The sequence below is a fragment of the Nyctereutes procyonoides genome, unplaced genomic scaffold, assembly GCF_905146905.1.
Source record: "Nyctereutes procyonoides isolate TBG_1078 unplaced genomic scaffold, NYPRO_anot_genome, whole genome shotgun sequence".
In the NCBI taxonomy this organism is placed as follows: domain Eukaryota; kingdom Metazoa; phylum Chordata; class Mammalia; order Carnivora; family Canidae; genus Nyctereutes; species Nyctereutes procyonoides.
Window position 1 is genome coordinate 54,446,846 of NW_026575043.1, and position 15,078 is coordinate 54,461,923.

At 40.3% G+C, this 15,078-nt stretch overlaps 1 protein-coding gene across 1 annotated transcript in view; it reads left to right on the top strand.

The window, feature by feature from the left end:
* NAA25 (N-alpha-acetyltransferase 25, NatB auxiliary subunit) overlaps positions 1-15,078 on the top strand; it is a 77,325-nt gene that overhangs the window by 6,142 nt on the left and 56,105 nt on the right. The window contains exons 2-3 of the mRNA XM_055321859.1: positions 6,460-6,545; positions 8,197-8,335. Coding sequence (XP_055177834.1) covers positions 6,460-6,545; positions 8,197-8,335 — 225 coding nt within the window. The remainder of the gene's footprint in view (positions 1-6,459; positions 6,546-8,196; positions 8,336-15,078) is intronic.

The following is a 15,078-nucleotide window of genomic DNA, read 5'->3' on the forward strand; positions in this document are numbered from 1 at the left end:
TGAGATGAGACTCAGCTTTGTAAGCAATTTTAAGAATTTTGAAATTTGTTTTAGAGATAGTGGGAAGCACTGAAGAGATTTAATTAGTGTAGAGTGAGATGATCAGGCTTGCAGTTTAAAAACAATAGCTCTGAATACTCTAGGGGAAATAGTTGAAAAGGGAGCAGCAAATGTAGGCTTTGAGGTGATCCGTTAGGAGGCATCATTCATTTTTAAATTTAAGCCCTCCCAGCCATTTTGTGCTTAGTTGGTATTTAACAAAATTTGTTGACTGAGGGAATGTTTCACCTACAGTTTGTATTGGTAAAAGCAAGGCTCCTATGCTAAAGCATTTAGAATTTTAAGCAAAGATGGAGCTATGATGTATTCAATCTTTTTTTCTAAATTGGAGCAATATCTTTAGTAGTCTTTGAAGCTCTTGTAGGAGGTGGAAACAGTCCACGTTGTCATTTTGGCTGCTCCACAGGCTTTCACAACAGTTGCAAGAACACACAGTGTAAAGGCTTTTTGTTTGTTGGTTGTTGGTTTTTTTTTTTTTTTTTTTTTGGCAAGACTAATCTTTCTTTTTTGAAGTAAGCTCTATGCCCAATATGGGGCTCGAACTCATGATCCCTGAGGTCAAGAGGTGCATTCTCCATAGACTGAGCCATACTTTCAGTATCCCTAAGTATGATTGAACAAATCAATCCCAGGGCCTCTTCTACTGGGCAAGTAGGTAGGCCTGCATGTGTCAGGGCCTACTGCTGTCTGCATGTGTAAGCTTCCTTCTTCCTTCCTTCAAATTGTTGCCCAGGAAGGTGGCTAGTTCACTCATTCAACAGATTTTGATCATCTCTTGCCAATGATTTAACCCAGTATTTCCCAAATTTCCACCATTCTCCTATCCAGTCTGATGATTATAGCTTTATTATAGTATTACCTGTACTATTGTTTACTTAATATTCTTCTCTAAGTTGATTTTTTTCTATTTTTTCCTAAGTTGATTTTTAACTTAAATTTATTTTAAAATAATCTATTTCATTATTATTAATGGAGGACCTGTCACTTGTGCAGAGAAAACAAAGCAGTAAAATAAAATGAAAGCAAAACAGTGGTGTTAATGTCTTAACTAGATTTTGGTATTTGTGGGACACCCGGATGGGTCAGTGGTTGAGCGTCTGTCTTTGGCTCGGGTTGTGATCCTGGTGTCCCAGGATCAAGTCCCATATTGGGCTCCCTGCATGGAGCCTGCTTCTCCCTCTGCCTGTGCCTGTGTCTGTCTGTCTGTCTCTCTGTCTCTCATGAATGAATAAATAAAATCTTAAAAAAAAAGATTCTGATATATTTGTGAAGCTCTGAGTCTGAAGTCTCTCCCTTTGTTGTTAAAAGAAAAAAAAATTAGAAAGTAATAAATCAGTGGGGTACCTGGCTGGCTCAGTTGGTAGAAGAGCATGGACTCTTGATCTTGGGGTTGTGAGTTTGAGCCCATGTTGAGTGTAGAGATTACTTTAAAATCTTATTTATTTATTTTTTTAAATTTATGTATTTATGAGAGACAGAGAGGCAGAGACACAGGCAGAGGGAGGGTGGAGAAACAGGCTCCATTCAGGGATCCTGATGTGGGACTCAGGACTCTGGGATCACGCCCTGAGCCAAAGGCAGATGCTCAACTGCTGAGCCACCCAGGCGTCCCAAGAGACTGTCTCTTAAATACAAGGGAAACATTGGAAGAGATAATGTTCTCAGAGTGTTAGTTATCTAGTGCTGACTGCAAGGATCATAAAAATATTCCACTCAGAGTGGTACCTTTGCTTTGCAAACATTGCTTTCACCTTTACATCATCATCTTACTGTTTCCTATGCCTGATTTGTGATGCTGATTTTTGGCTTACTCTTGTTGTTAAGGGAACAGCACTAATCCTCATGGTCAAACCACAGTTTAACTATTGAACAAGTTTCTTTAAAAAAAAAAAATTATTTATTTTGAGAGAGAGAGAGCATGAGCGAGCGAGCACTGGGAGAGCCAGAGGGAAAGGGAGAAACTCTAGCACACTCTGTGCTGAACATGGAGCCCGACACAGGGCTTGATCCCAAGACCCTGAGATCACAACCTGAGCCAAAACCAAGAGTAGGATGCTCAGCTAACTGTGCCACCCAGGTGCCCCACTCTTGAGTAAGTTTTAAAACAAACTTATTTAAAAAAACAGAGTTATTATTATTTTTAATTAATTTTTTTTTTTTTTTTAGAGGAGTGGGGAGAGGGAGAAAGAATCATAAGCAGGCTCCATGCCCCGGACAGAGCCAGAGGAGGGGCTCAGTGTCATGATCTTGAGATCATGACCTCAGCCAAAATCAAATTGGAGGCTTAACTGACTGAGCCATCCAGGGGCTCTGGGATATCTTTTTTATTGGCCTGTTTTCTCCAAGAGTTACATAATTTATATTTCAGAGTCAGTAATGTAAAATGAAAATAGATTTTTCTTGTCTAGGCATCCAGAAACGGGGAGCCTGGATAATAGCAGACTGGCTCAATGTAGTGGAATGTCTCAGTTAAAACTTGTGGGTGCAAGGAGCAGAAACACTTGACACAAGCTCAAGTGAAAGGGACTTGGGGGCAGCCCTGGTGGCGCAGTGGTTTAGCGCCGCTTGCAGCCTAGGGCGTGATCCTGGAGACCTGGGATCGAGTCCCACGTCAGGCTCCCTGCATGGAGCCTGCTTCTCCCTCTGCCTGTGTCTCTGCCTCTCTCTCCTCTCTCTCTTTCTCTCTCTCTCTCTCTCTGTGTGTCTCTATGAATAAATGAATAAAAAATAAAAATTATTAAAAAAAAGGACTAGCTATAAACCCTTGTAGGAGCATAGGGCAGGAATATATTCAGGGCTTGATGGAAATTGGAGAACTGTCAGGATCTAAACCTATTTTCATCTCTGCTTTTATCTGTGTGTGTTTATTTTCTGCTTGCTTCTTCAAACTGTTTTATTTCTGCTTACTCATCAGTTCATCCAGGGCCCAACATGTTGGGTTTATAGCCACACCAAGATGTGACCTTCAAAATGGAAATTCTGGAGCTGCCACTGGTATTGTCAGACTCAAAATGAGGTTCCCCATAGTTTACTAACTCTGGCTTTGTGACTCAGTGTTGCAGTTACAGTTTACCAGGGAGAAACCTGACTTACCCTTGGGTCAAATATCCACCCCATTGGGTGTAGTTACAAGGTCTAGACATGGTTATCCAGTACTACCCCTGCAGTAGAGACAATGAAAACTATTCCCAGAGAAGAGGGCATGGGCAGGTAAGGTACCCTTTTAAGTCCTGATCTCTGGTCTCATCCATTTGTGTGCAGATCCTCGGAGCTGGGGTCTCATCAAGGGTGTTTAGTTACTCTTTGAGAAGGCTCCAGGGTGTGCTCTGAGAACTTGGAGTCATGCAGGAATGAGTCAGAATTAACTTAGAACTGACTCAGAAAGAGATCAGCATCAAGTTATTAGGAAGAGAAAGTGTTCTTTATTGAGCTGAAATATCTCTTGTTCTGTAAGGACAAATGATGGCATACTGACTGAGTTATTTAAGAAAACTAGTGTTAGATATTTGACTGTTTAGCCTAAGATTGTGTGCTTTTAGAAAAAAAAGAAAAACTCATGGGTTCATGTGGTTGTCTGTTTTAAGTTTTAGTCAGGTATTCATTGGAGGAAAATTGAATTCTTTAGGTAAAATCGTCTATTTCTGTTATTTGGGATACTCTGGGCCACCAGGGCCATAGATTATTTTGAATTGTTTATGCCTCCTCTGTCCCTCTTGGACCTTGATGGACAGAGTGGGACCATAGGAGGTAGTAGATTGTGAATTGGCCGGCATTCATCCTTTTTTCTATGTTTAGAATTGACAGCTACCACCATTGTTTTCCACTTAGCACACTTTTCACTTTCCTTCTCTGGAACTGAATCTTTGCTTTTATATATATACATATGTATACACATTTATATAGTGTATGTATATAGTTACAATTATATATACAATATATATGCAGTATATTGCTTGTATATATGTACACACATTTTATTAATATGCTTTTTTTGTTAGAGCAGTTTTAGGTTTACAGAAAAATGAGTGAAAAGTAGCGGTCCAATATCTTCCCCCCCCAGTTTCCCCTGTTGTTAACATCTTAATTTAGTGTGGTACTTTGTTTCAGTTGCAGAGCCAATAGGATAGGTTATTATTATTATTTTTAAAGATTTTATTTATTCATGAGAAACAGAGGCAGAGACATAGACAGAGGGAAAAGCAGGCTCCTTCTGGGGAGCCCGATGTGGGACTTGATCCTAGGACCCCTGGATCATAACCTGAGCTGAAGGCAGTTGGCCAACCACCGAGCCACCCAGGTGTTTTTTTAAAGACTATGAGAAAAATAGAGACTGAGACATAGGCAGAGAGAAAAGTAGGCTCCCTGTGAGGAGTCTGACACAGGACTTAATCCTAGTACTGCAGGATCACGACCTGAGCCACAGGCAGACACTCAACCACTGAGCCACCAGGTGTCCCTGGGATAGGTTATTTTTATTTATTTTTTATTTATTTTATTGTATTATTTTTTAAGATTTTATTTATTCATGAGAGACACACAGAGAGAGAGAGGCAGAGAGACATAGGCAGAGGGAGAAGCAGGCTCCATGCAAGGGAGCCCGATGTGGGATTCCATCCCAGGACTCCAAGATCACACTCTGGGCCAAAGGCAGGTGCTAAACCGCTGAGCCACCCAGGTGTCCCAGGATAGGTTATTTTTAACTAATGTCCATAGTTTACTAGTTCACATTAGGGTTTATTCTTTGTGTTGTACCTTCTCTGGGTTTTGACATAAGTATGATGACCTATACCCAATCATTACAGTATCATACAGAATAGTTTTACTGCTCTAAAAATCTCTTGTGCTCTACCCTTTCATCCCTCTGGTGACCACTGATTGATTGTAGTATTGTCTCTATAATTTTTGCCTTTTCCAGAATGTTGTATAATTGGCTACATATATTATGTAGCCTTGCCACATTGGCTTCTTTCATGTAGCAATATGCATTTAAAGTTCCTCTGTGTTTTGTGTGTTTGTGTCTTGATAGCTCATTTCTTTTTATCTGAATAATATTCCATTGTATGGATGTACTATAATTTGTTTATCCATTGGCCCATTGAAGGAAATCTTGGTTACTTCCAAGGTTTGGTAGTTATGAATAAAACTGCCATAAACATTTGTGTGCAGGTTTTTTTTGTGTGGAGGTAAATTTTCAGCTTATTATAAGGATAGATATGAAGGAGCTCAATTGCTGACCAAATGGTAGAGTATGTTTAGTGTTTGAGGAAACTGCCAGACTCTTCCAAGGTTACTGTACCATTTTACCTTCCCAGCAGCACTGAGAGGTGCTATTGCTCCCTGTACTCACCAGCATTTGATCCATAATTGATTTTCGGTTATCTATGCCTCATCTGCTCCTACACTGACTTTGATGAGCAAAGAGGGACCTGGTAGTAGTAGCATGTTGTGGACTGGCTTGTTTAGTCATCTTTCCATATTTAGAATTGGCAGCTACCATCATTTCCTATTTATGATACTTCTCATTTTCTTCTATATCTTCTCATCTGGAAATGAATCTCTGCTTTTGTTAGACTTTTGGATAATAATTGATTCCTTTCTTTTTTTCAAGATTTGTTTGAGAGAGAGCAAGCATGATTTGGAGGCAGAGGGAGAGGGAGAAGCAGACTACCTGCTGAATGGGGAGCTTGATTCAGGGCTCGATCTCATCACGACCTGAGCCAACAGCAGAAGCTTAACAGACTGAGCCACCTAGGCACAGTGATTCCTTTTTTTCCCCACATTTTTTTTTTTTTTAAGATTTTATTTGTTGACTCATGAAACACAGAGAGAAGCAGGGACATAGGCAGAGGGAGAAGCAGGCTCCATACAGGGAGCTCGATGTGGGATTCCATCCCAGGACTCCGGGATCATGCCCTAAGCCAAAGGCAGACGCTCAACTACTGAGCCATCTAAGCGTCCCGCTTTAACACAATTTTATAACAGGTCTGAGATACGACTATAGGAATATATGATTGTATTCTGGACTATCCTAGCCATTTAGAGTTAAAATTGGCACTGTGATGTTTTTAATACTGAATTAAAATACCTTATGAAACATAGCGGGGCACCTGGATGGCTCAGTTACTTTAGCATCTGACTTTGGGTCAGATCACGATCTCAGAATCCTGAGATGGAGCATTGCATCAAGTTCCATGCTCAGCAGGGAGTCTGCTTCTCCCTCTCCTGCTGCCCATCTCCCTACTTGTTCTCTCTCAAATAAATAAAATCTTAGTATATGTGCTGCTGAAGGGAGCACTCAAATAACATCTTTAAAAGAAAAAAAAGAAAATCTCATACCAGCCTATGCATTTTTCATATTTGTTGAAGGAATATAATAACTATCATAATTTGTTTTCATAGATTATCTTGATAATGGTAATAATAAAATGGCAATTCAGCAAGCAGATAAATTGTTGAAGAAACATAAGGATCTTCATTGTGCTAAGGTAAGTTCATTTGCTCTTGAGTTACTTTTGGTGGGTTATATATTGTAATCTTGAAAGAGAAAATAACATACATACATACATTTATTTATTATTGATTGATTGATTGATTGATTTTATTTATTTATTCACAAGAGACAGAGAGAGAGTGAGGCAGAGACACAGGCAGAGGGAGAAGCAGGCTCCATGCAGGGAGCCCGATGTGGGACTCGATCCTGGGACCCGAGGATCACACCCTGGGCTGAAGGCGGCGCTAAACTGCTGAGCCACCCAGAGATCCCTGAGAAAAGATTTTAAATCTCTTTAGTGACTCTATTTTTTCAGGGTTAATTTTTTTTTCAGGTTTTGTTTTGTTTTTATTTTTATTTTTTTAAGATTTTATTTATTCATGAAAGAGAGAGGAGATGGGGGAGTAGAGAGGCAGAGACCCAGGCAGAGGGAGAAGCAGGCTCCATGCAGGGAGCCCAACATGGGACTCCATCCCGGGGACTCCAGGACCATGCCCCGGGGACATAGGCAGAGGGAGAAGCAGGCTCCATGCAGGGAGCCCTACATGGGACTCCATCCCGGGGACTCCAGGACCACACCCCGGGCAGAAGGCAGGCACTGAACTGCTGAGCCACCCAGGGATCCCATCGTTTTGTTTTTTAAGTCGGCTCCATGCCTATTGTGGAGCCCAATGCAGAACTTGAATTCATGACCCTGAGATTAAGACCTGAGCTCAGATCAAAAGTCAGATGCTTTACCGAGCCACCCAGGCACCCCTTAAAAGATTTCATTTTATTTATTTTTATTTTTTAGATTTATTTATTAGAGAGAGAGAGTGCATACATGTGTGAGTGCATGAGTTGGGGGCAGGGCAGAGGTAGAGAATCTTCAAGCAGACTGCCCTCTGAGCCTGGAACCCTACCTGGGACTCAGTCCCAGGACCCATGAGATCGTGACCTGAGCTGAAACCATGAGTTGAATGCTTAACCAACTGAGCCACCCAGGTGCCCCTAAGGATTTTATTTTTAAGCAATCTCTACACTCAACATGGGGCTTGAACTCACAACCCTGAGATTGAGAATTGAACGCTCCACTGATTGAGCCAGCTAGGTGCCTCTCTAAGCCATTTATTTTTCTGATTACTTAAATGCCATAAATAATATTTAATTAAAAGCTGGCTATTTATTTCTCTGGATATTTTGGATATAACTTAGCTAACTTAATTTTTTATTTTGATAGACTTTTTTTTTTAAGCACTGTTGTGCCTTTTATTTATTCATCTTTTAAGTAGGCTCCATGCCCAATATGGCATTTGAACTCACAACCTTGAGATTGAAAGTTGTATACTGTTCAGACTGAGTCAGCCAGGTGCCCCTGTTGTACCTTCTTAATATGACTGAAATAGAAAAGAATCTTGATTTGCTGATAGTTTTAGTGAAATATGGTTTACTTGATTAGCAATGTAGACATACCTTACAGCTTATCTTTTATTTTCAAGTTGGCCTTCTTCGGCGCTTTTTTTTTTTTTTTTAAGATTTCATTTATTTGACAGCACAGGAACAGGGGAGAGGGACAGGAAGAAGTAGGCTCCCCACTGAGCAGGGAGATTTGGCTCATATTTTCATTTCGGTCCTTTTAAAAGTAATTTGTTTTTCCTTTGTCTCAGGTTTTAAAGGCAATTGGTTTACAGAGAACTGGAAAGCAAGAAGAAGCCTTCACCTTGGCACAGGAGGTGGCAGCCCTTGAACCCACAGATGACAACTCTCTACAGGCACTGACTATTCTTTACCGGGAGATGCATCGACGTATGTTTCTTTTTCTTTTTCTTTCTTTCTTTCTTTTTTTTTTTTTTTTGTATGTTTCTTTTTCATTGTTTTTAAACCAGAGCTGAAGTTTTTGTTTGTTTCTTTTCTTTCCTTTTTAAAATTTTTTAAAAAAGATTTATTTATTTATTTTAGAGCGAGAGAAAGCACGTGGGGGGAAAGGAAGAGGGGGAGAGAATCTTAAGCAAGCTCCACACTCAGCATGGAGCCTGACACTCAGCTCAATCTTACGACCCTGAGATCATGACCTGAGCCAAAATCAGGAGTTGAACACTTAGCCAACTGAGCCATCCAGATGCCTCAAGTTTCTGTTTGTTTCTAATTGAGTTCTGTATTTGTTTATTTAACAAAAAATTTTTTGTTTTATTTATTTATTTGAGAGAGAGCATGAGCAGCATCGGGGGAGGCAGAGAGAGAGGGAGAAACAGACTCCCTGCTAAGCAGGGAGCCCACTGTGGGGCTCCATCCCAGGACTTGAGATCATGACCTGAACCGAAGGTACTTGCTTAACCAACTGAGCCATCCAGGAGCCCTGTCATTTTACTTATTCATTTTACTTATCACTCATGATTAGAGTGAATGGCAATAGGCAATATTTTGTGCATTAACTATGACTTACAAAGACTGTAGGTAGAAAGAATATTTCACATGTATTAGTATCCCTGAATTGGAATGAGAACTTGAGGTCAATGTGACATTTTGATTTACTATATGGAAGAATTACCCTTTTTTATTATTTGATATGGAAAATTTCAACATAAAACCAGAACAGCATAATAAATCCTCTTAAACTCATTACCCACCTTCAGCAGTCATTGTCACATGGCCAATTTTATCTGTATCTCCTCCCCCTGCCACATTATTTCTTAGCATATTCTAGGTTGTTGTTTTTTTTTTTTTTTTATCAGAGTTCGATTTGCCAACATATAGTAACCCAGTGCTCATCCCGTCAAGTGCCACCCTCAGTGTCCGTCACCCAGTCACCCCATCCCCCTGCCACCTCCCCTTCTACTACCCCTTGTTCGTTTCCCAGAATTAGGAGTCTTATGTTCTGTCACCCTCTCTGATTTTTCCCACTCATTTTCTCTCCTTTCCCCTTTAATCCCTTTCACTATTTTTTGTATTCCCCGAATGAATGAGACCATAAATGTTTGTCCTTTTCCGATTAACTTATTTCACTCATCAGAATACCTTCCAGTTTCCTCCATGTCGAAGCAAATGGTGGGTATTTGCCGTTTTCAATGGCTGAGTAATATTCCATTGCATACATATACCACATCTTATCCATTCATCTTTCGATGGACACTGAGGTTCCTTCCACAGTTTGGCTATTGTGGACATTGCTATGAACATTGGGGTGCAAGTGTCTTGGTTTTTCACTGCATCTGTATCTTTGGGGTAAATCGCCAGTAGTGCAATTGCGGGGTCGGAGGGTAGCTCTATTTTTAACTCTTTTTTTTTTTTAAATATTTTATTTATTTATTCATGAGAGAGAAAGAGGCAGAGACACAGGCAGAGGGAGAAGCAGGCTCCATGCAGGGAGCCCGACATGGGACTCGATCCCAGGTCTCCAGGATCAGGCCCTGGGTCAAAGGCAGGTGCCAAACCTCTGAGCCACCCAGGGATCCCTATTATTAACTCTTTGAGGAACCCCCACAGTTTTCCAGAGTGTCCTTTCCAGAGTGTTGGTGGTAAGGAACCCACCAACAGTGCAAGAGGGTTCCTCTTTCTCCACATCCTCTCCAACATTTGTTGTTTCTTGTCTTGTTAATTTTCACCGTTCTCACTGGTGTGAAAGTGGTATCTCATTGTGGTTTTGGTTTGTATTTCCCTGATGGCAAGTGATGTGGAACATTTTCTCATGTGCTTGTTCGCCATGTGTATGTCTTCTTGGGTGAAATTTCTGTTCATGTCTTTTGCCCATTTCATGATTAGATTGTTTGTTTCTTTGCTGTTGAGTTTAATAAGTTCTTTATAGAACTTGGATACTAGCCCTTTATCGGCTATGTCATTTGTAAATATCTTCTCCCATTCTGTAGGTTGTCTTTTAGTTTTGTTGACTGTTTCTTTTGCTGTGCAGAAGCTTTTTATCTTGAAGTCCCAATAATTCATTTTTGCTTTTGTTTCTCTTGCCTTCATAGATGTATCTTGCAAGAAGTTGCTGTGACCAAGTTCAAAAAGGGTGTTGCCTGTGTTTTCCTCTAGAATTTTGATGGATTCTTGTCACATTTAGATCTTTCATCCATTTTGAGTTTATCTTTGTGTATGGTATAAGAGAATGGTCTAGTTTCATTCTTCTGCACATGGCTATCCAATTTCCCAGCACCATTTACTGAAGAGACTGTCTTTTCTCCAGTGGATAGTCTTTCCTGCTTTGTCAAATATTAGTTGACCACAGAGTTGAGTGCCCATTTCTGGGTTCTCTATTCTGTTCCATTGATCTGTGTGTCTGTTTTTATGCCAGTACCACACTGTCTTGATGATCACAGCTTGTAGTATAACTTGAAATCCAGCATTGTGATGCCCTGGCATTGGTTTTCTTTTTCAATATTCCCCTGGCTACTTGGGGTCTTTTCTGATTCCACACAAATCTTATTTGTTCCAACTCTCTGAAGAAAGTCCATGGTATTTTTTTTAAATAAATTTTTATTTATTTATGATAGTCACACAGAGAGAGAGGCAGAGACAGAAGCAGGCTCCATGCACCGGGAGCCCGATGCGGGATTCAATCCCGGGTCTCCAGGATCGCGCCCTGGGCCAAAGGCAGGCGCCCAACTGCTGCGCCACCCAGGGATCCCGAGTCCATGGTATTTTGATAGGAGTTGCATTGAATGTGTAAATTGCCCTGGGTAGCATAGACATTTTTACAATATTAATTTTTCCAATCCCTGAGCATGGAAGATTTTTCCATCTCTTTGTGTCTTCTTCAATTTCTTTCAGAAGTGTTCTGTAGTTTTTAGGGTATAGATCCTTTACCTCTTTGGTTAGGTTTATTCCTAGGTCTCTTATGCTTTTGGGTGCAATTGTAAATGGGATTGACTCCTTAATTTCTCTTTCTTTAGTCTCATTGTTAGTGTATAGAAACGCCACTTACTTCTGGGCATTGATTTATGCCCTTAATGTGGGAGCTGCCAAGTATATCAATTAATAACCAAAGTAAAGACATACTTAGATATTAATACACTAATAGTAGGAGACTTTAACATGGCACTTTCCACAAATGACAGATATTCTAAGCAGAACATCACCAAAAACAGGATTTTTTTTGGGGGGGGGGCATCTGGGTGGTTCAGTGGTTGGGCATCTGCCTTTGGCTCAGGTCATGGTCCTGGTATCCTGGGATCAAGTCCCACATCGGGCTCCCAGTGAGGAGCCTGCTTCTCCCTCTGCCTGTGTTTCTGCCCTTCTCTCTGTGTCTCTCATGAATAAAGAAATAAAATCTTAAAAAAATAATTAAAAAAAAAAAAAGAAACAAGGACTTTTTAAAGTATACACTGGACCAAATGCATTTCACAGATATATATAGAACTTTGCATCTGAATACAACTGAATACACATTCTTCTCAAGTGCACATGGAACTTTCTCCAGAATAGACCACATACTGGGTCACAAATCAGGTCTCTACTGATACCAAAAGATTGGGATTGTACCTGCATATTTTCAGACCATAGTGCTTTGAAACTAGAACTCAATCACAAGAAGAAATTTGGAAGAAACTCAAACACGTGGAGGTTAAAGAGCATCCTACTAAAAGATGAATGGGTCAACCAGGAAATTAGAGAAGAATTAAAAAGATTCATGGAAACTAATGAAAATGAAGATACAACCGTTCAAAATCTTTGGGATACAGCAAAAACAGTCCTAAGAGGGAAATACATTGCAATACAAGGGTCCCTCAAAAAATTGGAAAAAACTCAATCTAATCTCACACCTAAAGGAATTAGAGAAAGAACAGCAAATAAAACCTACACCACGCAGAAAAAGAGAGATAATAAAGATTCCAGCAGAACTCAATAAAATAGTGACCAGGAGAACTATAGAACAGATCAACAAAACCAGGAGTTCATTCTTTGAAAGAATTAATAAGATAAACCATTAGCCAGCCTTATTAAAAAAAGAGAAAAGACTCAAATTGATAAAATCATGAAAGAGGAGAGATCACAACCAATACTAAGGAAATACAGACGATTTTAAAAATGTATTATTAGCAGCTATATGCCAATAAATTAGGCAATCTAGAAGAAATGGATGCATTTCTGGGAAACCACAAATTACCAAAACTGGAACAGGAAGAAATAGAAAACCTGAACAGGCCAATAACCAGGGAGGAAATTGGAGCAGTCATCAAAAACCTCCCAAGACACATAAGTATAGGGTCAGATGGTTTCCCAGGGGAATTCTATCAAAGTCTAAAGAAGAAATAATACCTATTCTACTAAACCCTTTCCAAAGGATAGAAAGGGACAGAATACTTCCAAGCTTGTTTTATGAGGCCAGCATCACCTTAATTCCAAAACCAGACAAAGACCCCACCAAAATGGAGAATTATTGACCAGTATCCCTGTTGAATACAGATGTAAAAATGCTCAACAAGATACTAGCCAATAGGATCCAACAGTACATTAAGAAGATTATTCACCATGACCAAGTGGGATTTATCCCCGGGATGCAAGATTGGTTCAACACTGGTAAAAATCATCATGATAGATCACATCAACAAGAGAATAAACAACCATATGATCCTCTCAATAGATGGAGGGAAAGCATTTGACAAAATACAGCATCCATTCCTGATCAAAACTCTTCAGAGTGTAAGGATAGAGGAATATTCCTCAATATCTTAAAAGCCATCTACGAAAAGCCCACAGCAAATAACATTCTCAATGGGGAAATACTGAGAGCCTTTCTCCTAAGATCAGGAACACAACAGGGATGTCCCCTCTCACCACTGCTATTCAACATAGTACTAGAAGTCCTAGCCTCAGCAATCAGACAACAAAAAGATAAGGCATTCATATTGGCAAAGAGTAAGTCAAATTCTCCCTCTTCGCAGATGACATGATACTGTACGTAGGAAACCCAAAAGACTCCACCCCAAGATTGCTGGAACTCGTATTCTAGTTAGTTTACCACTTCACCTGTAAATAAAGGTTTTCATTGTTAATTTTTCAAGTGTTTTATTATGGGATAATATATGTCTTCCATTTTAGATATTATAGAAGATATATTTTATGTAACACACTAAAATACTTGATGCGGAGTAACGAATCTACCCACCAATTTAAGAAACAGCATTATCAATACTAAGACAGCTTCCTTTGTGTTCCTCTTTAATCTCACTTCCCCTTTTACATTCCAAGAGGTACTTGCTTTCCTGAATATATTTTATTATCTTGCTATTAAATCTATCACATTCGTTTTTCTAAGTAGTACTTTATTAATTTTGTTCAACTTTGAACTTACTTTAAAAGTTTTGCCCTTGGCAGCCCTGGTGGCTCACTGGTTCAGCGCCGCCTTTGGCCCAGGGGAGTGATCCTGGAGACCCAGGATCAAGTCCCACGTCGGGCTCCCTGCATGGAGCCTGCTTCTCCCTCTGCCTGTGTCTCTGCACCCCTCCCCCCCATCTCATGAATAAAAAAAAAATCTTAAAAAAATAAAAATAAAAGTTTTGCCTTTAGGGCACGTAGGTGGCTCAGTTGGTTAAGAGTATGCCTTTTCGTTGGGTTGTGATCCTGGGGTCCTGGGATTGAGCCCTGCATCAGGTTTTCTGCTCAAGGAGGAGCCTTCTCCCTCTCCCTCTGTTTGCTGCTCTGCCTGCTTGTGCTCTTTGTCACATAGATAAAGAAAATCTTAAAAAAGTTTTGCCCTCAAACCATCACATTATACTCTCTCTCTCTCTCTTTCTTTCTTTCTTTCTTTTCTTTTCTTTCTTTTCTTTTCTTTCTCTCTTTCTTTCTCTTTCCTTTCTCTCTCTCTCTCTCTCTCCCCTCTTTCTTCCTTTCTCTCTCTCTCCCTTTCTTTCTTTCTTTCTTTCTTTCTTTCTTTCTTTCTTTCTTTCTTTCTCTCTCTCTCTCTCTCTTTTTCTTTTTAAAGATTTCATTTATTTATTCATGAGAGAGACAGGCAGAGGGAGAAGCAGGCTCCATGCAGGAAGCCCATTGTGGGACTCAATTCCGGGACCCTGGGATCATGCCCTGAGCCAAAGGCAGACGCTCAACCGCTGAGCCACCTAGGCATCAAAGTGCTTAAAGGCATATACTTTTTATTTTTATTTTTAAAAAATATTTTATTTATTTATGAGAGACAGAGAGGCAGAGACACAGGTGGAGGGAGAAGCAGGTTCCACGCAGGGAACCCGACGTGGGACTTGATCCTGGGCCTCCAGGGTCACGCCCTGGGCCGAAGGCGGCTCTAAACAGCTGGGACACCCGGGCTACCCTAAAGTCATACACTTTAAATAATGCAGTTCTTTTTTTTTTTTTTTTAAGATTTTATTTATTTATTCATGAGAGACACACACACAGAGGCAGAGACACAGGCAGAGAGAGGGAGAAGCAGGCCTCATGCAGGAAGCCTGACATGAGACTCGATCTCAGGTCCCCAGGACCACGGCCTGGAAAGAAGGTGGCGCTAAACCACTGAGCCACCTGTGCTGCCCAATAATGCAGTTCTTAATTGTCAGTTATTCCTAGATAAAGCTGGAAAAAATAAAGTTTTCGCCAAC